The sequence below is a fragment of the Hordeum vulgare genome, chromosome 6H (genome assembly GCF_904849725.1).
Source record: "Hordeum vulgare subsp. vulgare chromosome 6H, MorexV3_pseudomolecules_assembly, whole genome shotgun sequence".
NCBI lineage: Eukaryota > Viridiplantae > Streptophyta > Magnoliopsida > Poales > Poaceae > Hordeum > Hordeum vulgare.
Genome location: NC_058523.1, coordinates 545,219,428 through 545,236,541, shown reverse-complemented (window position 1 = coordinate 545,236,541; position 17,114 = coordinate 545,219,428). Strand labels below are relative to the sequence as shown.

Genomic DNA, 17,114 nt, shown 5'->3' with positions numbered 1-17,114 from the left:
AATCTATGAAGTACTGTTACTCTAAAAAAAAGACATAAAACCAGAAAATTTATGTTGTGTTTGTTTTTGTGCCTTGTGCGCAGCCTAAAAAAATAATCTCCAAACCATTTTCAGTATCTACACCACATGCTTACAAATAACACAAAGGGTTTATCATCGCGATTACTGCCAAATACTCCCTCCGTTCCTAAATATAAGTCTTTTAAACGATTTCACTAGGAGTCTACATACGAAGCAAAATGAGTGAATCTACACTCTAAAGTATGTCTATATACATCCGTATATAGTCTACTAGTGGAATCTCTAGAAAGACTTATACTTAGGAATGGAGGGAGTACAAAATTGCGCATACTTTGATAAATCCATGCAAACATGAAACAACCAACCATGTCATCATTACATATATCCTCACAAACATGACACTAACAGCATTTGCCAAAACTGCTGCATATCTTAAGAATAGCTCTCGGTGGTATTACAACAGAAGCGCGATACAGCCAAACTCTTCAGACACGAACACTCTTGCTGCTTCTCACAAGCTAAACTAAATGACTGCCAACCACCGATTCAGAAGCGGGTTTTCCGCTTCCGCCCCGTGTACTTTGTGTCCGCGGGGACTTCGCGTCCTCTTTTCCTCATCTGCTCTTTTTTCCTCAGCAGCCAATCCTTGCCCCTGCCGTTCTTCTTGTTCACCTTCTGCCTCTTGTTCGACCTGTTCCGGCCATATGTGCCGACCTGCAAGGACAAAAAACACATTATTATCATGTACGTACTGCCAGTAGAGCACCAAGGCTTCATCATATGGGAGGACAATCAGCAATGGACTATAAGTGAGAGAAGAGAATAAGAGAAGTATAATGCAAGTCGATTCTTGATCAAGCACAGACAGGTAGCTCACTGCGTCCAAGATAGCAACAGCTTTCAGATCAAGTAAACATCTGGAAATTATTGGGCAGAACTGAAGATGCTAGCAGTTGACAGAGGGAATATTACATAGACAGGTAGAAATATCACCACAAAAATAGCCATCATCTCCATCCCACAATAAGAGACTAATGGCCTATTTGGTCATGCCATTAACAATATTTCGTATGCAACTGGTTTGTGTACACATGAACTGGGTCACATATTGTTCCATTGATCAAGGCGGAACGAAGCAGTAGACAAGACACATAGATTAAAAGCAGGAAAGCTCAAAATGTATAAAAAGCAAACGTGTCTTGTTAAGGGTGATCTTACTGTTTGGTCATCGTTGCTCTCATCATCATCATCGTCATCATCACTGCTGCACATCTCACCATTTTCACCTTTCCCCTTTGGAAGAGATGTGACAGAAGATGTACCACAGGTGAGGACAAGGTAGGACTTCTTTGCTTTCGAACTGTCAGAGGAAAGCCATCCACATAAGTCTACAGTTGACAAGAAATCCATAAGACAGTTCATACAACCATGGCTCCGAGGCAATGAAATCCTTACCTATGAGGCCAGTCAATAACCACTCCACCAGCAAATCCGGCTTTCATGGCAAAAGACACGAGCATTTCGGTTTGCTTCACATTGTCAGCATAAAACTGTAGAACGGCCCTTGCTCCCCTGGCTAAGCATCTATATAGTGATCCAAAGAAAGCCCTGGAAATTATGCACATGAAGGTTAAGAATTGGTTGCAGATAATCCAAGGGACACATTACAGAATAGCTTCACGTACTTTAACCGCAATCTTGGTTCATGAGAAGACTTGTCAGCATTGCATAACCACTGGACAACATTGTCAACAAAGGGCATATTTATGAACAGATCACTAAACACGACAAGTTAGCTGCAGAAACAAAACAAAAACTTGAAGAATCACCTGGACTGCCGAAATGCTAATTGCACCATCCATAACTCCTGGGCGCAAGCCTAAGCCCTGGAAGATGCGTTATTATAAACATATTAGCTCAAGTATCAGCAAACTGTGGCTACACAGCTGCGAGAAGGTCGATGCGGTCGTATGAAGCGAAGACTGGAAACCATGGTAATTTTCATAATCTTAATAGGAAGTCAGGTTCAGCATGTGCAATAGAAGACACCACTCGGCAACCATACGATTATAGAGAAAAGGCAGTACTGAAATGTTCAGGTTCTTTGGATTCACACTCCTATTTTCCCACTAGACATAGGTTCGAAGGCCCATTATTCACTTTTACAGTGTCAATCAGGTTTGAGTTCGAGATCATGTTTGAACACAAGTCATAAAACTCAAACTGTAACATGAAGAATTGCATAAGACAAGCTTATGAGGTGCGACACAAACATATCATCTTGGACTAAAATTCTCAAGACTAATCCATTTTTACCTCGCCCATGTCTGCGAGCAAGAGGTCTCCCTCCGTTTCCCGCTCCAGTGCAACATCTGCGAGGGGGGAAAACAAAACTGAAGCTCTCAAACAGGAACCTGAGCGACACACACCACCATGCCCATAAGAGCGAGAAACGAGGTGAGCTCCTCACCAAGCATGGACTGCGAGATGTCACACCCGATCCAGTGGTGGCCGTGCTCCGTCAGCGTCTCGCCGCTAAGCCCGGAACCACACCCTGCAATTCACGCACTAGAATTCAGCACAAGACAAGGATTCTCCAAAGGGAGCTTAGCAATCCTGAACAAAGCAACGCATGATTCGGCCTTGTGCACCACAGACAGCGTTATAATGAACGTGGAGCTGGATGGAAGCAGAGGCTGACCGATGTCGAGCAGCATCTTGGGGACGCCGTCGTCGGGGAGGGCCAGCAGCTCCAGCGCCCTCTCGGAGATCCTCGCCTGCGAAGGAGAAGAAGGAGATAGCAAACCCGGGTCAGCCTGACCGCGGACCGCCGGAGCTCACGCGGCTAACGCAACGAAAAGGGCCTCGCTTTGCCTGCTTGCCTGGATTTCGATGATGCGGGAGGAGGTGGTGTACTTGCGCGCCTCCGACTCGTTGTAGAATATCTCCGGCGGCGCCTGCACCTCCGGCCGCGGCATCTCGCCCCCTCTCCCCTCCTCCTCCGCCGGTGAGCTCGCTCCTCTGCTCGCGCCGCCGCCGCCGCCGCCGCTTCTCCGAGGGTTCAGTTCTCTCGGGGGTGGAGGAGGAGAGAGAGAGGTTTCCACTCCCCACGCCTTTTACGGGCCTCTAACGGGCCCTGGGCTCTAAGCCCAACACCGGCCCATTTCCCACAAACCCCTCAGCCCACGGCCCGCATAACAACGGAGCCCTCCCCCCTATAAATTCTCCTACCCTTCATCTAGGGCTCCATCTCCAACCCGCCGCCGCCGCCAGAGCGCCCTCCGTTCACCTCGCCGACCGAAGCGCCTCCGCTCCACCGCCGCAGCAGCCATGGGTAAGCTCCCCATCTTGGCCCCCCTCGATCCCTACCTACTGTCGTCGTGGTTGTCGGTCCTGACGCGGCGGTGCCTGGCTGCCTTCAGGTAAGGTGCACGGATCGCTGGCGCGTGCCGGGAAGGTGCGGGGCCAGACGCCCAAGGTGGCGAAGCAGGACAAGAAGAAGCAGCCGCGCGGCCGCGCCCACAAGCGCATCCAGTACAACCGCCGCTTCGTCACCGCCGTCGTCGGCTTCGGCAAGAAGCGCGGCCCCAACTCGTCGGAGAAGTAGTAGATCCAGCCGGTCTCGCGCCACCCCTCCTTTTTTGTTTGTTTGTTTGTTCACCAGTAGCTTTCGATCCGTTCGCGTATGCATGCTAAGAAGAAGACCTAATCAAGTGTCTGTAATTGACTGTTGTGTTGGTAATGGAAATCTCACTGCTTTGTCCAGTTAATATGTTTTTACCTGCTTCTACTTGCTATTATATCGTCTCTAGGCTACGATAGATGTGTGCTGCGGTTCTGATCGGAACGAATCCTTTGCTGAACGGTGTAGCAATAGCGTGCCCGCCAGTTGTTTTGCTCTTGCTGCTGATGATTTGTATCGATTTGAAATTATTTTTGAGCTTAATTTGGATTTGCTTCTTTTGCGGTTTATGCTGATGGCAGTGACGATTTGCAAATATTCAAGCTCAACAGACCAAATCACAGGTCGTCTCTTTTGGGATTGATTTGTATGCCGATTATCCCGCTGAACCGAGCCATCACTTTGAAGTTCCATGTTTTTCTTTTCAAAATAGTTGGATTTCTTTCAAAAAAATGGCAACTATTGGTCCTCTGCCGGTTTGTGGCAACAACTCCTTTTTTTATTGATCTTTTCCAGTATCAGGTGATGAGACCTTGAAACAATCTTAGGACACCTTCTGACACAGTGCTTTTATCCTGTGAATGAGAAGTAATTTATTTTCTGATGATACACAACTGGCCAACATTGTTCTCATTGCATATATTTATCCCTCTCTAATTTTCTAGTTTTGTGCTATCTGTGGAGTACATCAATTGACACTTCCTGCAACTTTCTGAGGTTTTTATTAGTTTAAAACATTTTTCTGTTGGCTGCGGTATCCCATTTTACTCTTGGAAACCCCTTTTTTTTGCCGAGTGATTTTATGTTTGTCATTGTGGAGCAGCTGTTTGTACTGTAATCTAACTTGGGCCTAATGGTCCTTCTCTGGTAGTTACCAGCATTGACCAGGGGATCTATATTTGGGCCAACAATTACTTTTCACTCATTGATAGGAACCTGGAACTTGATTCTGTTAGTCTGTGGATCCTATTATTGTGATTAAATGGCCAATATAATATAATTGAGTTGATATGCTGCTTGAGTATAAGGTGATGATGATAAATTTAAGACTTGTTTCTCAAAACATTTGCAGTTGCTGCCTAGGAGCTTTCGCCTTGCCAGGCGGAGCTGATGCAGCTAATTCCTTTGATGTCTCAGCCTTTTTAATTTTCCAGCTCAATATAACTATGTATATCGAAAATGCTGCTGCATTGCAAATGATTATAAAATCAAGATCCTTCGCCCTGCCAGGCTTGAGAGCTAGTGCCGTTTCATCCTTCCTTGGATGTCTTATGCAATGCTGCTAATATATTTCCTTTAGTTGTTTGGTGTTAATGCTAGCTAGGTGATGTTTGGTTTAAGGCTTGTTTCTCAACCAATCGCAGTTGCTGCCTAGATCCCTCCTTGGTTGTCTGACGGGGTAATGTCGGATTTTGTTTTCTGTAGTAATGCAGGTTTTGTGTTGTAGATTTGTTTATTTGTGTTTGTTTCTGTTTGGCCGGTGATGAAAAACCAGTTAATCATACCATCTTTCGGGACTGATTGGTCGCTGTGCGCCCATGCTGTCTTTCTGCAATTCTGAGGCCAAATTGAACTTCATCTTCTCTTCTTGAGTATGTAATTTTTCTGAATACTCTAGAACCTTTTTTTTCTTCTGTTGTTTACTATGTATAGAATTGGCTGGACAATGATGAAAACCATGAACAAAACACACCATCTTTCGGGACTGATTAGCACACTCTGTGTGCCATGCTGTGAAAATCTGCAATTCTGATGTCCCCATGGCATATTCTGTAAATTTAGAAAATGAATTTCTGGTGGAATGTTAATTGCGCTTGAATTTTTCAAATGTTCTTCCCTTTATGTGGATCTTGAGTTGCTTGCTGAGGTGTGGCAAATAACATTCTCCAAAAGTTGCTCCTGCTGTTCTTATCATAATTTTTTATGGCTTTTTTAGTTTGTTGTGTTCTCTGCAGTGCCGTTCTGTGAGTCCTGTGATGGCACATCTTTGAGACCTGAGATTTCTTCCTTGATGAAAATCATAAGCATAATCCCTGAGGGCTACTGATATTATGTTGTTCCTGGTCTTCCTGTTTGGTATTCTACTGTTTGTTGATTTTCTTCCTTCACTTTTGCTCTTTTATTGTCTGATTCCATGGATGAAGCTATGCACTGGGCTCTGAGCAGTATGATGGACATGCATTATAAAGCATTGTTTGATGGCTCAACTATTTGTTATGGAACTCTTAACAAACTCTTACCTGAACTGAAGATTCTGTATATGTTTGGTGATTGTTGTTTATGGATCCTGGTGATGTCTTGTGATGTTAAAAAGTAGTGGCCTGATTCATACATTGATGATATATATATATTATCACTCTGAGGGATCAGTTTAGACATTTTAAATTGGTTTTTTGGCAGTCAATTGTTTTGGGCTCCTGATGGCTGGACAAATATGTTAATGTTTTTAATTGCTTTGAGCTGTGTTGATATTTTTTTGGCCTTATATCTTTCTCTATGAAGAGAGTACAAGCAGACGGGCGGTCTGAACTGATGTCGTGTTGATATGTCTGCATCATATGTTCTACCCTTGTGGTTGGCATCTGAGAGAAAAATGTTAATCTTTTTCTTATTGGATGTGTCAATTTCTTAAAATTTCCGACTTTTTGTCATGTTTGCGCTTAGCTTCTTGTATCCCTCTTAGTTGCACTTTGATCTGAGGGATGGAGCTTGTGCGGATAGAGAAATGGTTTACTTACCAACCCTTTGCATTGTTTGCCATTGCTCTTGGGTCAAATGGTCTAACCAAGATTTTCTTCTTTGATATTGTTCCCAATTTTTTTGAACTATTTATATTTTTTGAGCTGGCAAGTGATGATCAGATATCCTACACTCTCAAAGGAAAATTCTATGTGTGGACAAATATTCTCATCTTATTATCTGATGCCTTTGCACAAAATGCGCTTTTTCTTGTTTTGCCAGAAAAGATAATCAAATCCAGGGTTGCAAATGATGTTAAATATTATATGCTAAACACTGAATCTTTCTTATGTTTACAAAACTCCGCTTATTATCTGATGGCACCCATAAACTTGAAACGACTTTTATCTTGTCTTGTCTGCATGAATACCCATCCCTTATGTGGGTATCTTTGGTTTTGTGGCAGTGATTTGAATCTTACCCGCGCTTCTGATTAATTCATGAAGGACAAGGGAAAACATGGTTGAATTTCTTAATATGAGCCAAAAAGACCTATTTTCATTATTGTCATTCTTTTTTATTTATGTGTTCTGGTTTACCATGGCTGTGATGATAAACATTTTCAGTAAACATGCCAGTTCTGCTTTTGAAAAACCATGACTGAAAAACTTGTTATCGCATTTCTTAGCCTTTTTGTCTTCTTTTGGTTTTTTATGTGTTATTCATTAATTTATGAAGGACAAGGGAAACCATGGTTGAATTTATTAATATATATTTGAGCCAAAAGATCAATTCTCATTATTGTCATTCTTTTCGTTTTATGTGTTCTGGTTTACCATGGCTGTGATGCCAGTTATGCTTCTGAAAAATCATGACTGAAAAACCGGTTATACCATATCTGAGCCTTTGCATCTTCTTTTGGATTTTTATGTGTTACTGTTTGACCATATCTGAGCTGTGGTCTGCATCTTTCGTTATTCATGTGGTGTTTTTTGCTTGTAGTTTGCAATGAGAATGATTTGTACCTTTTTATCTGGTGTTGAAGCTGTCTGATGATGATCGAACTAAATACTTTCGTTCTTCTGATGCGCTAAGGTGCTATGCGGAAGCAATTTGGAGACCTGAACTGAGGATACATTTGATCATATTGTTCATTACATAAAACTAGATTTTTATTCTTGTGTTTGTTGCTTCACAACTGGAAGGATGCCTATTGTTGACAGTTTGGCCATCCTGTAGACGGAAGCATAGATGAGTGGAAACACAGGCCAGCATTAAACAGCACGACGCGTTACTTCACAGTGTCGTGTTACCTGTCTTCTGGCACATTTTGTAACGTTGAAAAATGTGCATATTTCTCCGTATTGAATGTAGGTAATATGTTGATTGATTGTGGTCCTGTGATGACCAAACTGAACAAATTTGTGTTGTCAGAGGTTGCTTTCTCGTTTATGTGGAAGTGAGGATCCTTTCCCCAAATGATCGACTATGATTATACTGTGCGCAAATGAAATCCTTTATCAGAGGATTCCAAGCCAGAAATCTGATCCATAGTGCCCAGCAATCTCTATCCCCTCTCTTCTTTGTCTGCTGTCCTGTTTGTTTTCTTGCTCTTGATTTGTAAGTTGAATGGAAGTGAGGATCCTTTCCCCATATGATAGACTATGATTATACTGTGCACACATGTAATCCTTATCAGTGGGTTCCAAGCCAGAAATCTGATGCATTGATTTGTGCTTCCTTTGTTCTCTTTGAGCATTTTCTTTTTTGTGTTTTTCATTTAGTTATAAATCTTTTTTATTCAAGTGTTCATGGCAGTTTTTATTTTGAAAATTGTGTTGTAGACAGTTCTGAGTTGATCTTACATGGTTGAAACGTATAAGTTTTGTGGCAAGTGGGCGCCTTCTTTTGCAAATAGATGGTTACACCCTCTGGGGTTGTTAGACGTTGCTTGCCATAATGTACTTTGGCACTGTACCAGGTGACTAGCGCAGCCTCGCAGAGGTTGTTACCATATATTCAAATGAAAAGCAATATATCATAATTGAACATTTGGGCTTAACATGACCAATAATTGGTATGTCAAATTCCAAAGTGTTATTTTTGAATTGATGTTTGGGAATTACGGGTAGTGTGCAGATCAGATTGTCTACCTTTACGTTTGAGCCTATATTATTTTGGCTTTATAATTTCCAAAGTGCTCTCTCAAATTATCATGATATTATACTAGGGAAAATCTAACGAGAGGCTGCACGGGCATCGTCCCGTGAGGCGGTTGTTTTGAGACCTGAATGCTCCCACTGGACAAATTGCGTAGTGATGGACCTGCAGGTGGACGGTTGATACCCTTTTTTTTTTTTTTTTTTTGAGAAGGAGCTGGGTTTGCTTCATTTGCATTTACCCATCACGCGAAGCTTGCTCCTCGTCAGAGACCGTACTACTATTGGCACCTCCCCTCTTTTATGCTTGTTTCTATCCGTATTTAAGGATTTTGTAACACCTTTCAGAGCAGTAAATGAATTTTGCAGATTATTTGCAAGATGTTGCAAATTAGTGGTCTTCCGAACTTGAAGTTCGGTCTCATGGGAACGTGTATCAGAGGATGAAATTGCATGAGCAGTCCACTCAGTTTCCGAGCATTATTTCTGGTACTACCATGAGACCGTGTATCAGAGGATGAAATTGCATGAGCAGTCCACTCAGTTCCCGAGCATTATTTCTGGTACTACCATGAGACCGTGTATCAGAGGATGAAATTGCATGAGCAGTCCACTCATTTTCCGAGCATTATTTCTGGTACTACCATGAGACCGTGTATCAGAGGATGAAATTGCATGAGCAGTCCACTCAGTTTCCGAGCATTATTTCTGGTACTACCATGAGACCGTGTATCAGAGGATGAAATTGCATGAGCAGTCCACTCAGTTTCCGAGCATTATTTCTGGTACTACCATGAGACCGTGTATCAGAGGATGAAATTGCATGAGCAGTCCACTCAGTTCCCGAGCATTATTTCTGGTACTACCATGAGACCGTGTATCAGAGGATGAAATTGCATGAGCAGTCCACTCATTTTCCGAGCATTATTTCTGGTACTACCATGAGACCGTGTATCAGAGGATGAAATTGCATGAGCAGTCCACTCAGTTTCCGAGCATTATTTCTGGTACTACCATGAGACCGTGTATCAGAGGATGAAATTGCATGAGCAGTCCACTCAGTTTCCGAGCATTATTTCTGGTACTACCATGAGACCGTGTATCAGAGGATGAAATTGCATGAGCAGTCCACTCAGTTCCCGAGCATTATTTCTGGTACTACCATGAGACCGTGTATCAGAGGATGAAATTGCATGAGCAGTCCACTCATTTTCCGAGCATTATTTCTGGTACTACCATGAGACCGTGTATCAGAGGATGAAATTGCATGAGCAGTCCACTCAGTTTCCGAGCATTATTTCTGGTACTACCATGAGACCGTGTTTCAGAGGATGAAATTGCATGAGCAGTCCACTCAGTTCCCGAGCATTATTTCTGGTACTACCTCTGTCCAAGTGTATAGTATATATTATATGCGATAAAATTACATATTTCAAAACTACATCCTGTATGAATCTAAGTAGTTAAATTAACAACCTAGAACTACGTGCATGCTGTATACACGAGGGAGTACTTGAAATCTTCCCTTGTGTTGAAAAATGTTTTTCATTGAATATGCAATCAGTGTGACAGGCTTTGAGATCCTCAGTAAGGGGTTCCAGGTACTTAATAATCGATGACGATATTATCCCACATCGATTCCCTATTTTATATTTTATGTGTGTGCACATAGATGTCCGTTGTGGTGGTGAGATCGGATGCATGCAACACATCTGAATTAGGAGTATTTCTACATACCAATTTCAGAGGGAAAGAACTGTGATATGCAATTGACCTTAATTGTATCCTCAATTGTATCAAGTGGAAAACATCGTGACCCCAACTGGAGGTTGGCAAGTTACAATTCATGTGTTAGAATTAATTAATCGTGTCATCGCGTTCCCTCAACTTGTATATAAACATCTCTATCAATGAAAGAGGGAGATAGTTCCATCATTTACTTTTACGCTAGTAAAGTCCATCGAGAAGACCAGCGATGACTATAGCTACCCGCCGCAGCTACGCCATGCTCCCGGAAGCGCCTTCGTTGGCTTTGTCCTCCTCATGCCGGCAGGCGGAGCACCAACGATAGTGGTTCGCAATGGTGCAGCCCTCGCGGCAACTCCCCCACTATCGCGGCAACCACTTTCCTACCACTCCCCCACCCCCGCCGTGTCGATACTTGTTCCCTGGTCGATGTCGACCAATGGTGCAGCCCTCGCGGCAACTCCCCCACTATCGCGGCAACCACTTTCCTACCACTCCCCCACCCCTGCCGTGTCGATACTTGTTCCCTGGTCGATGTCGACCTCTTCATTGCTGTGTCGCTCGGAGCATTCATTTGTCCCCGGGGAAGCCACTCCCTGGTGTGGTTGCCGATGGCGATGGATGCGGTGCGCGGCTCCCTCCCATACGATGCATCGGCCTTAGGGCTTGATGCGGCCTTCGCCCTTGGCCCGACGAGAAGAGCCTCATTGCTCTTGAATGATTTTCTTATTTGGACTTCGTTGGCCAACCGTGGGGGTCTTCGTTGTGGATTTGGGATCGAAGTAAATCTAGTCGCTCTCACTTATCTGTTGGTTTGACCGGGTCGGGACTGCCTTACGTGGCCATGTGCATGTGCTGGGGATTTAGTCGAACAACAGAGCTTGCCACATTTTTCTTATTTGGACATTTGTTTTAGCAAATATCAATTCATCCTGTTGAGTGATGAGGATATTAATACCGTGTTTTAGCAACGGACAGTATGTATTTCCATGTTACACACACGTCGAGTGATGAGGATATCAATACCATTGTTACACCCACAACTCCAACTGCTATACATACTGGACCAATTGAATTACGAGGTACTTTTGTTTCTTGGAAATCCTTCTAATGTTCATGAATATATGATGCTGCCTAAGTTAGATATACTTTTGTTGTACTTATGAATGAAGGACCTAGCATGGACAAGAAGAATATCCGTTGTAGCGTGATCAAGCATGGTGAAAAAGGTGCACGCGCGGGAAAGAACAATGGAGCTTCTAGTGATGATTTTTGCACTTTGAAGCCACCATAAGGAGGGCATGAAGGCTTGGACGAAATATTCAAGTCGTCACTTTATAGATTTCGTCCATAGGCTATTATATGTGTCGCGTCAACTTATTTTTGGGATAGGCCCATGTAATTTTGAAATACCATATTATAGGCTATTTTTGAAGTCCGTATGTGTGGGAAAACTGAGTTAGGGTCGGTTTCGGACCCCTCCTTCAAGGGGTCACAGAATTGCTGCTATAATCTCTCATATATATAGCCCTTAGGGTGCCGTTTAGACTCGGGTTTTCTTTAGATACAAGTTCGCCATAGATGCAACTTCCTGTTCTTCATTTGTGTTCCACGACTAGACAAAGGCGTGAGAAAATCCCACTTTCATCAATAAAGCTTTCCTCCTATATTCACAATATCCAGATCATGGTCAGGTTGATCATGCTCTGGTCAGGTTGCGTGGAGGAAACAAACCCTCGTGGTCAGGTTGATCATGCTCTGGCGTGGTCAATAACCTCTCGGAGCTGGTTTAGCAATTAACCTCTCGGAGTTGATTTAGCGATTGCTAAGTGGCGACGTCCTCACACGTTGGTAGTCGAATCATCAAAGTCTACTCCACTAAAAACGATAACCACCATCTCATCAAAAGACAAGGACAACTTTGCCTGTATCAAGTGGTATCAGATTTCCAGGTTGCTCGATGAGATTTTACCTGTTTTTGGTAGTTAGATCGCATATGTTCTTCGTATCTATAGTCCATGGAAAAGCCACCAAAAATTAGGGTTAGATCATCACATCCAAACCAATTTGAGACTTTGCATAGTCTTTCAGTATTTTGCTTTGTTGAATTTACGGTTACATCATCGTGTCGAGTTGCTCGTCTTAGTGTCTAGTCCTTTAGAATTTTGATCTGTGTTCACAGGTTGTCGCGCCGCCACCACGCCATCTTTCATCGCTGCCATATACCACCACCATGCTACCATCATCGATGTTGCCATATACCACCACCACGCCATCATCATCCTTGCTGCCCTATATCACCACCACATATCCACCACCAATCCTAGTACGAGTCCTTTACATATTTGGTTAATTTCGAGATCCTCTTATTTTCGGTTTCACGTTTCCTAACCTGAGTAGGTTTCAGAAAAAAAGAGTGCAAAAAAAAGAAAAAAAGGGGGAAAAGAAAGAAAGAAAACCATAGTGGATCTTCCCTTGATTACGTGTAGCGTCGTGATTTTGTTGGTGTTCTAGGATCGTCTCTCTAGTACGGTCTAGCCTAGGACCAACACGGTACAGTCGCTGAGCGTCCTTTCAGCTTTGCATCTCTGAACTAATTATTGCCAACCCTTTTTGCTACCATATTATAAGCCTTCTCAGCTCCACATACATCTACATCGTGTCTTTGACACCACCTGGAAATCGTTCTATCCAAGCTTTGAAAGTCTTGACTACACGGTTGCCGATCACCGCTTGCTGCTCGGTAAGAACTAGTAATAATTTGAGATTTGCTTGACGGATTTGTGACAAACCACCACTTCCTAGTAGTTTCTAGGATCATATTCTTCTACGTTCCCATTGCTATTAACCATGCCAGGATCACAAGACGACGAGATCGAATGGGAGAGCCTGACCAACTCGGAGCTCCATGATATATTTCAGGAAGTGATGGCTGACCAGGTACAAGACTTCGTGACCAGCCTTGAAGAGGCCACAGAGAAGCTAGATGGTTTGCGGAAGACATTCGACACCAAGATGGACACCAAGTTCATTGAGGTGCTTGCCCATCTACCACCACCAGCTGCAGCTTCCGTCCCTCTCCAACAACAACAACGACAACAACGAGACCCGAATTTTGTGGGACGAGCGCGACATGTGCCTTCCGACCAAGCACATAATTCTGGTGTTGTTGCTCCTGCTGCTACTATTGAGGTTTCTGTGGCTAAGCAGAATGAGGATTTTGATGCTGATGATGATGATGAGGGAGAGGTTACTCCAAATCAGTACCAGGGACAACAACCACCACCACAAGCACCAGGTCGTCCACATGGATACAATCGCAATGGTAGGTCTGCACCACCCCTCAGGTACGGGATCATGACCATCTCCCTAAACTTAAATTGAATATTCCTACGTTTAATGGTCGGTATGTTATTGATATATATCTTACTTGGGAGTTAGAAACAGAGCAACGTTTTACATGCTTACAATTTCCTGAGGATAGACGTGTTGCTACTGCTGTTTGTTCATTCACTAGTTTTGCTTATGTTTGGTGGTCTGAACATTGTCGAATACATCATGCTAATATTCCAACTACTTGAGCTGCTTTGAAAACTGCTATGCGTACTCATTGGGTTCCACCATATTATCAGCGTGAATTACTTAAAAAATTACAACATTTAAGACAAGGAAAAAATTCTGTAGAAGAATATTACCAGGAATTACAAACTGACATGATTAGATGTGGTATTGTTGAGGACAATGAAGCTATGCCTGCAAGTTTTATGGGTGGAATAAATAGAGATATTCAGACAATTCTAGAATATAAGGATTATAACACTATCACTTGTTTATTCCATCTTGCTTGCAAAGCTGAACGTGAAGTGCAGGATCGAGAGGCATTGGCTAGAACTAACTTTTGTGCAGGTCACACTTCCTCATGGACGCCATGGACCTCATCTACTTCCACATGTCCTACTGCATCAGCACCGCCTACTTTAGCCACCAACTCCAATAGAGATATGAGGAAACAGCCCCCTGCCCCACCTTCCGCCAAGAGCACACCTTCCGGGCCAGCACAGAGCTCTTCTTCATCCATGGCATCCACAGGGCAAACACATGAGGTTATCTGTCGTCGTTGCAAGGGTGGAGATCATTATGCGAGAGAGTGCCCATCCAAGCGTGTGATGACTGTTACTAAGGATGGTGGATATGACTCCGCTAGTGATTATGACGAGGAGACTCTGGCTCTTATTGCAAGTGAAGCACATGATGTAGATGGTACTGAATAAGAGACACAATACATGGCTGCTGACTACGCTGACAGGTATGCAATCTTAGTTGCTCATCGTGTTTCAAGTGTGCAGGTAACACATGCTGAGCAAAATCAGAGGCACAACTTGTTCCATACAAAGGGAGTTGTGAAGGAACATTCTGTTCGCGTAATCATCGATGGAGGGAGTTGCAACAACTTAGCTAGCATGGAGATGGTGGAGAAGCTGTCTCTCACCACCGGACCACATCCTTATCCTTATTACATCGAGTGGTTCAACAACAGTGGAAAGGTTAAGGTAATGCGTATTGTTCGTGTGTATCTTAGCATTGCTACATATTCTAATTTTGTTGATTGTGATGTGGTACCCATGCAAGCATGCTCCGTTTTACTTGGTAGACCTTGGCAATTTGATAAAAATTCTGTACACCATGGTAGGACAAATCAGTATACTCTTGTTCATAAGGATCAAAATATAACTTTGCTTCCTATGTCTCGTGAACATATTATGAAAGATGACATTACTAGAGCTAGTAAAGCAAAACAGGACCTACATAAGAGTGAAAATCAGATTGTGGCAAAGGAATTTGCGCGATACAATAAGCCTAATAAACCATCATCTAGTGTTGCATCTAAAATAAAACTGAAGAGTGGTTGTTTACTTACCACTAAATTTGATATTACTGATTTGGATATTACTACATCTGTTTGCTATGCTTTCGTATGCAAATAGGTATTGTTTTCATTCAAGGACATGCCTCCCTCTTTGCCTCCTGCTGTCATTAACATTTTGCATGAGTTCACTGACGTCATTCCACAAGACGTGCCATCGGGATAACCACCTATTAGAGGGATTGAGCATGAGATTGACTTAATTACTACTGCATCGCTACCCAACCGTGCACCATACCGCACCAATCCACACGAGACGAAGGAGATTATTTGTCAAGTACATGAGCTGCTCGACAAAGGTTATATACGCGAATCTCTTAGTCCTTGTGTTGTTCCTATTATTCTGGTGCCAAAAAAGGATGGTACATTGCGTATGTGTGTTGATTGTAGAGTCATTAATAATATTACTATTCCTTATCGACATCCTACTCCTAGGCTAGATGATATGCTTGATGAATTAAGTGGCTCTACAATTTTCTCCGAAGTTGATTTCGTAGTGGATACCATCAAATTCGCATGGAATTTGGAGATGAATGGAAAATAACATTTAAAACTAAGTTTGGATTATATGAGTGGTTAGTTATGCCTTTTGGGTTAACTAATGCACCTATCACTTTCATGAGATTGATGAATGAGGTTTTACGCGCTTTCATTGGACGATTTGTGGTAGTCTACTTTGATGATATACTGATTTATAGTAGATCTTTGGAGGAACACTTGGATCATTTGCGTGTTGTTTTTATTGCTCTACGTGATGCATGTTTGTTTGGTAACCTTGGGAAGTGCACCTTTTGCAGCGGCCGAGTATCTTTTCTTGACTATGTTGTCACTCCACAGGGAATTGAAGTTGATAATGCCAAGATTGAAGGTATTGAGAGTTTGATGCAGCCCAAAACGGTCACACAAGTGAGGAGTTTTCTTGGCCTCGCTGGTTTCTATAGGCGTTTTGTGAGAGATTTCAGCACCATTGCTGCACCTCTCAATGAGCTTACAAAGAAGGATGTCCCTTTTGCTTGGGGTATCACATAGGAAGAAGCCTTCACGGTATTGAAAGATAAGTTAACACTTGCTCCTTTACTCCAACTTCATGATTTTAATAAGACGTTCGAGCTTGAATGTGATGCTAGTGGAATTGGATTAGGAGGTGTGTTATTACAAGATGGTAAACCTGTTGCATACTTTTCTGAAAAATTGAGTGGGCCTAATCTGAATTATTCTACTTATGATAAGGAATAATATGCTCTTGTTCGGACTCTGGAAACATGTAGTGCCCCAGATGTAAACCTTGCCTTATTTGGAACCTGTTGCATGTGGGTCCACCTTGTCAGTGTATTGATGATAGCAATTGTGCCATGACCTCATGTGGTGTCCCTTGTTTCTTTTCCCTTCCTTCCCATGCATGCATGCATAGCATATCATTGCATGCCCTTGTCTTATGTTGTTGCCATATGATCTTAGCATTTCATGTGATGTGGTGGTCTTGGAAATAGTTACTTTGTGATGTTGTGTGCTGTTGAGGTGTTCTATGATGCCATGTGATGATGGTCCTAAATGTAGTGAGTTTGTCTTGTTGCAACCTCTCTCTCTCTCTTTTAATTCCCCAATTCAAAATTCACTTGTCCCAACCTTGTTTCAAAAATGCCTAGGATTTAGTGTATTTTGTGGAGGATGCCAAGATGTGTTTTGCTGTTTTGTTTCTTGTTTTTAAAGGGTGCCAATAAATCCAAAACAGTAAGTAAATTGCTGTGTTTATTTAAAGGAACAAAACCCTTCTCAGGCCCCCTCCTCTATCTGTCGCCAGTGGCAAAGCCACCAGCGCGGCCCAGCCCAACTCCTCCCCAGCTCACGCGCGCGGTGCGTCGTCGTCCTCCCTTTCCAGCGAGGCACGCGGCCCCACATGTCA

At 42.9% G+C, this 17,114-nt stretch overlaps 2 protein-coding genes, 13 non-coding genes and 1 pseudogene across 15 annotated transcripts; 15 read left to right on the top strand and 1 right to left on the bottom strand.

The window, feature by feature from the left end:
* Positions 1–335: 335 nt before the first annotated feature.
* LOC123402840 (18S rRNA (guanine-N(7))-methyltransferase RID2) lies at positions 336–3,086 on the bottom strand. The gene is made up of 9 exons (XM_045096798.1): positions 2,904–3,086; positions 2,723–2,798; positions 2,492–2,575; positions 2,338–2,393; positions 1,851–1,907; positions 1,707–1,756; positions 1,477–1,629; positions 1,240–1,381; positions 336–735 (listed from the first exon to the last, which is right to left on the bottom strand). The coding sequence occupies exons 1-9, from the start codon at positions 2,997–2,999 to the stop codon at positions 568–570; spliced, it is 882 nt and encodes a 293-aa protein (XP_044952733.1). The 5' UTR covers positions 3,000–3,086; the 3' UTR covers positions 336–567.
* A 160-nt stretch (positions 3,087–3,246) lies between these two features.
* LOC123401260 (40S ribosomal protein S30) lies at positions 3,247–3,791 on the top strand. Its single transcript, XM_045095008.1, has 2 exons — positions 3,247–3,355; positions 3,444–3,791. Exons 1-2 carry the CDS (start codon positions 3,352–3,354, stop codon positions 3,626–3,628), a joined length of 189 nt encoding a protein of 62 aa, XP_044950943.1. The 5' UTR covers positions 3,247–3,351; the 3' UTR covers positions 3,629–3,791.
* A 206-nt stretch (positions 3,792–3,997) lies between these two features.
* On the top strand, positions 3,998–4,102 carry LOC123406656. The gene has a single exon (XR_006612316.1). It is a non-coding gene; the product is annotated as a small nucleolar RNA Z107/R87 (small nucleolar RNA).
* Positions 4,103–4,217: 115 nt separating this feature from the next.
* LOC123406647 lies at positions 4,218–4,314 on the top strand. Its single transcript, XR_006612308.1, has one exon. It is a non-coding gene; the product is annotated as a small nucleolar RNA snoR31/Z110/Z27 (small nucleolar RNA).
* A 236-nt stretch (positions 4,315–4,550) lies between these two features.
* Positions 4,551–4,689, top strand: LOC123406675. Its single transcript, XR_006612334.1, has one exon. It is a non-coding gene; the product is annotated as a small nucleolar RNA snoR2/U65 (small nucleolar RNA).
* A 488-nt stretch (positions 4,690–5,177) lies between these two features.
* Positions 5,178–5,269, top strand: LOC123406492. The gene has a single exon (XR_006612182.1). It is a non-coding gene; the product is annotated as a small nucleolar RNA SNORD96 family (small nucleolar RNA).
* A 95-nt stretch (positions 5,270–5,364) lies between these two features.
* On the top strand, positions 5,365–5,461 carry LOC123406494. Its single transcript, XR_006612184.1, has one exon. It is a non-coding gene; the product is annotated as a small nucleolar RNA SNORD96 family (small nucleolar RNA).
* A 211-nt stretch (positions 5,462–5,672) lies between these two features.
* Positions 5,673–5,744, top strand: LOC123406558. The gene has a single exon (XR_006612231.1). It is a non-coding gene; the product is annotated as a small nucleolar RNA R66 (small nucleolar RNA).
* An 801-nt stretch (positions 5,745–6,545) lies between these two features.
* On the top strand, positions 6,546–6,633 carry LOC123406592. Its single transcript, XR_006612262.1, has one exon. It is a non-coding gene; the product is annotated as a small nucleolar RNA R16 (small nucleolar RNA).
* A 51-nt stretch (positions 6,634–6,684) lies between these two features.
* LOC123406591 lies at positions 6,685–6,767 on the top strand. The gene has a single exon (XR_006612261.1). It is a non-coding gene; the product is annotated as a small nucleolar RNA R16 (small nucleolar RNA).
* A 75-nt stretch (positions 6,768–6,842) lies between these two features.
* LOC123406677 lies at positions 6,843–6,927 on the top strand. Its single transcript, XR_006612337.1, has one exon. It is a non-coding gene; the product is annotated as a small nucleolar RNA U36a (small nucleolar RNA).
* Positions 6,928–6,980: 53 nt separating this feature from the next.
* Positions 6,981–7,076, top strand: LOC123406509. Its single transcript, XR_006612198.1, has one exon. It is a non-coding gene; the product is annotated as a small nucleolar RNA Z223 (small nucleolar RNA).
* A 351-nt stretch (positions 7,077–7,427) lies between these two features.
* LOC123406540 lies at positions 7,428–7,518 on the top strand (annotated as a pseudogene).
* A 50-nt stretch (positions 7,519–7,568) lies between these two features.
* On the top strand, positions 7,569–7,713 carry LOC123406689. The gene has a single exon (XR_006612349.1). It is a non-coding gene; the product is annotated as a small nucleolar RNA snoR137 (small nucleolar RNA).
* A 122-nt stretch (positions 7,714–7,835) lies between these two features.
* On the top strand, positions 7,836–7,934 carry LOC123406526. The gene has a single exon (XR_006612214.1). It is a non-coding gene; the product is annotated as a small nucleolar RNA Z103 (small nucleolar RNA).
* Positions 7,935–8,011: 77 nt separating this feature from the next.
* On the top strand, positions 8,012–8,109 carry LOC123406529. Its single transcript, XR_006612217.1, has one exon. It is a non-coding gene; the product is annotated as a small nucleolar RNA Z103 (small nucleolar RNA).
* The last annotated feature ends 9,005 nt before the right edge of the window (positions 8,110–17,114 follow it).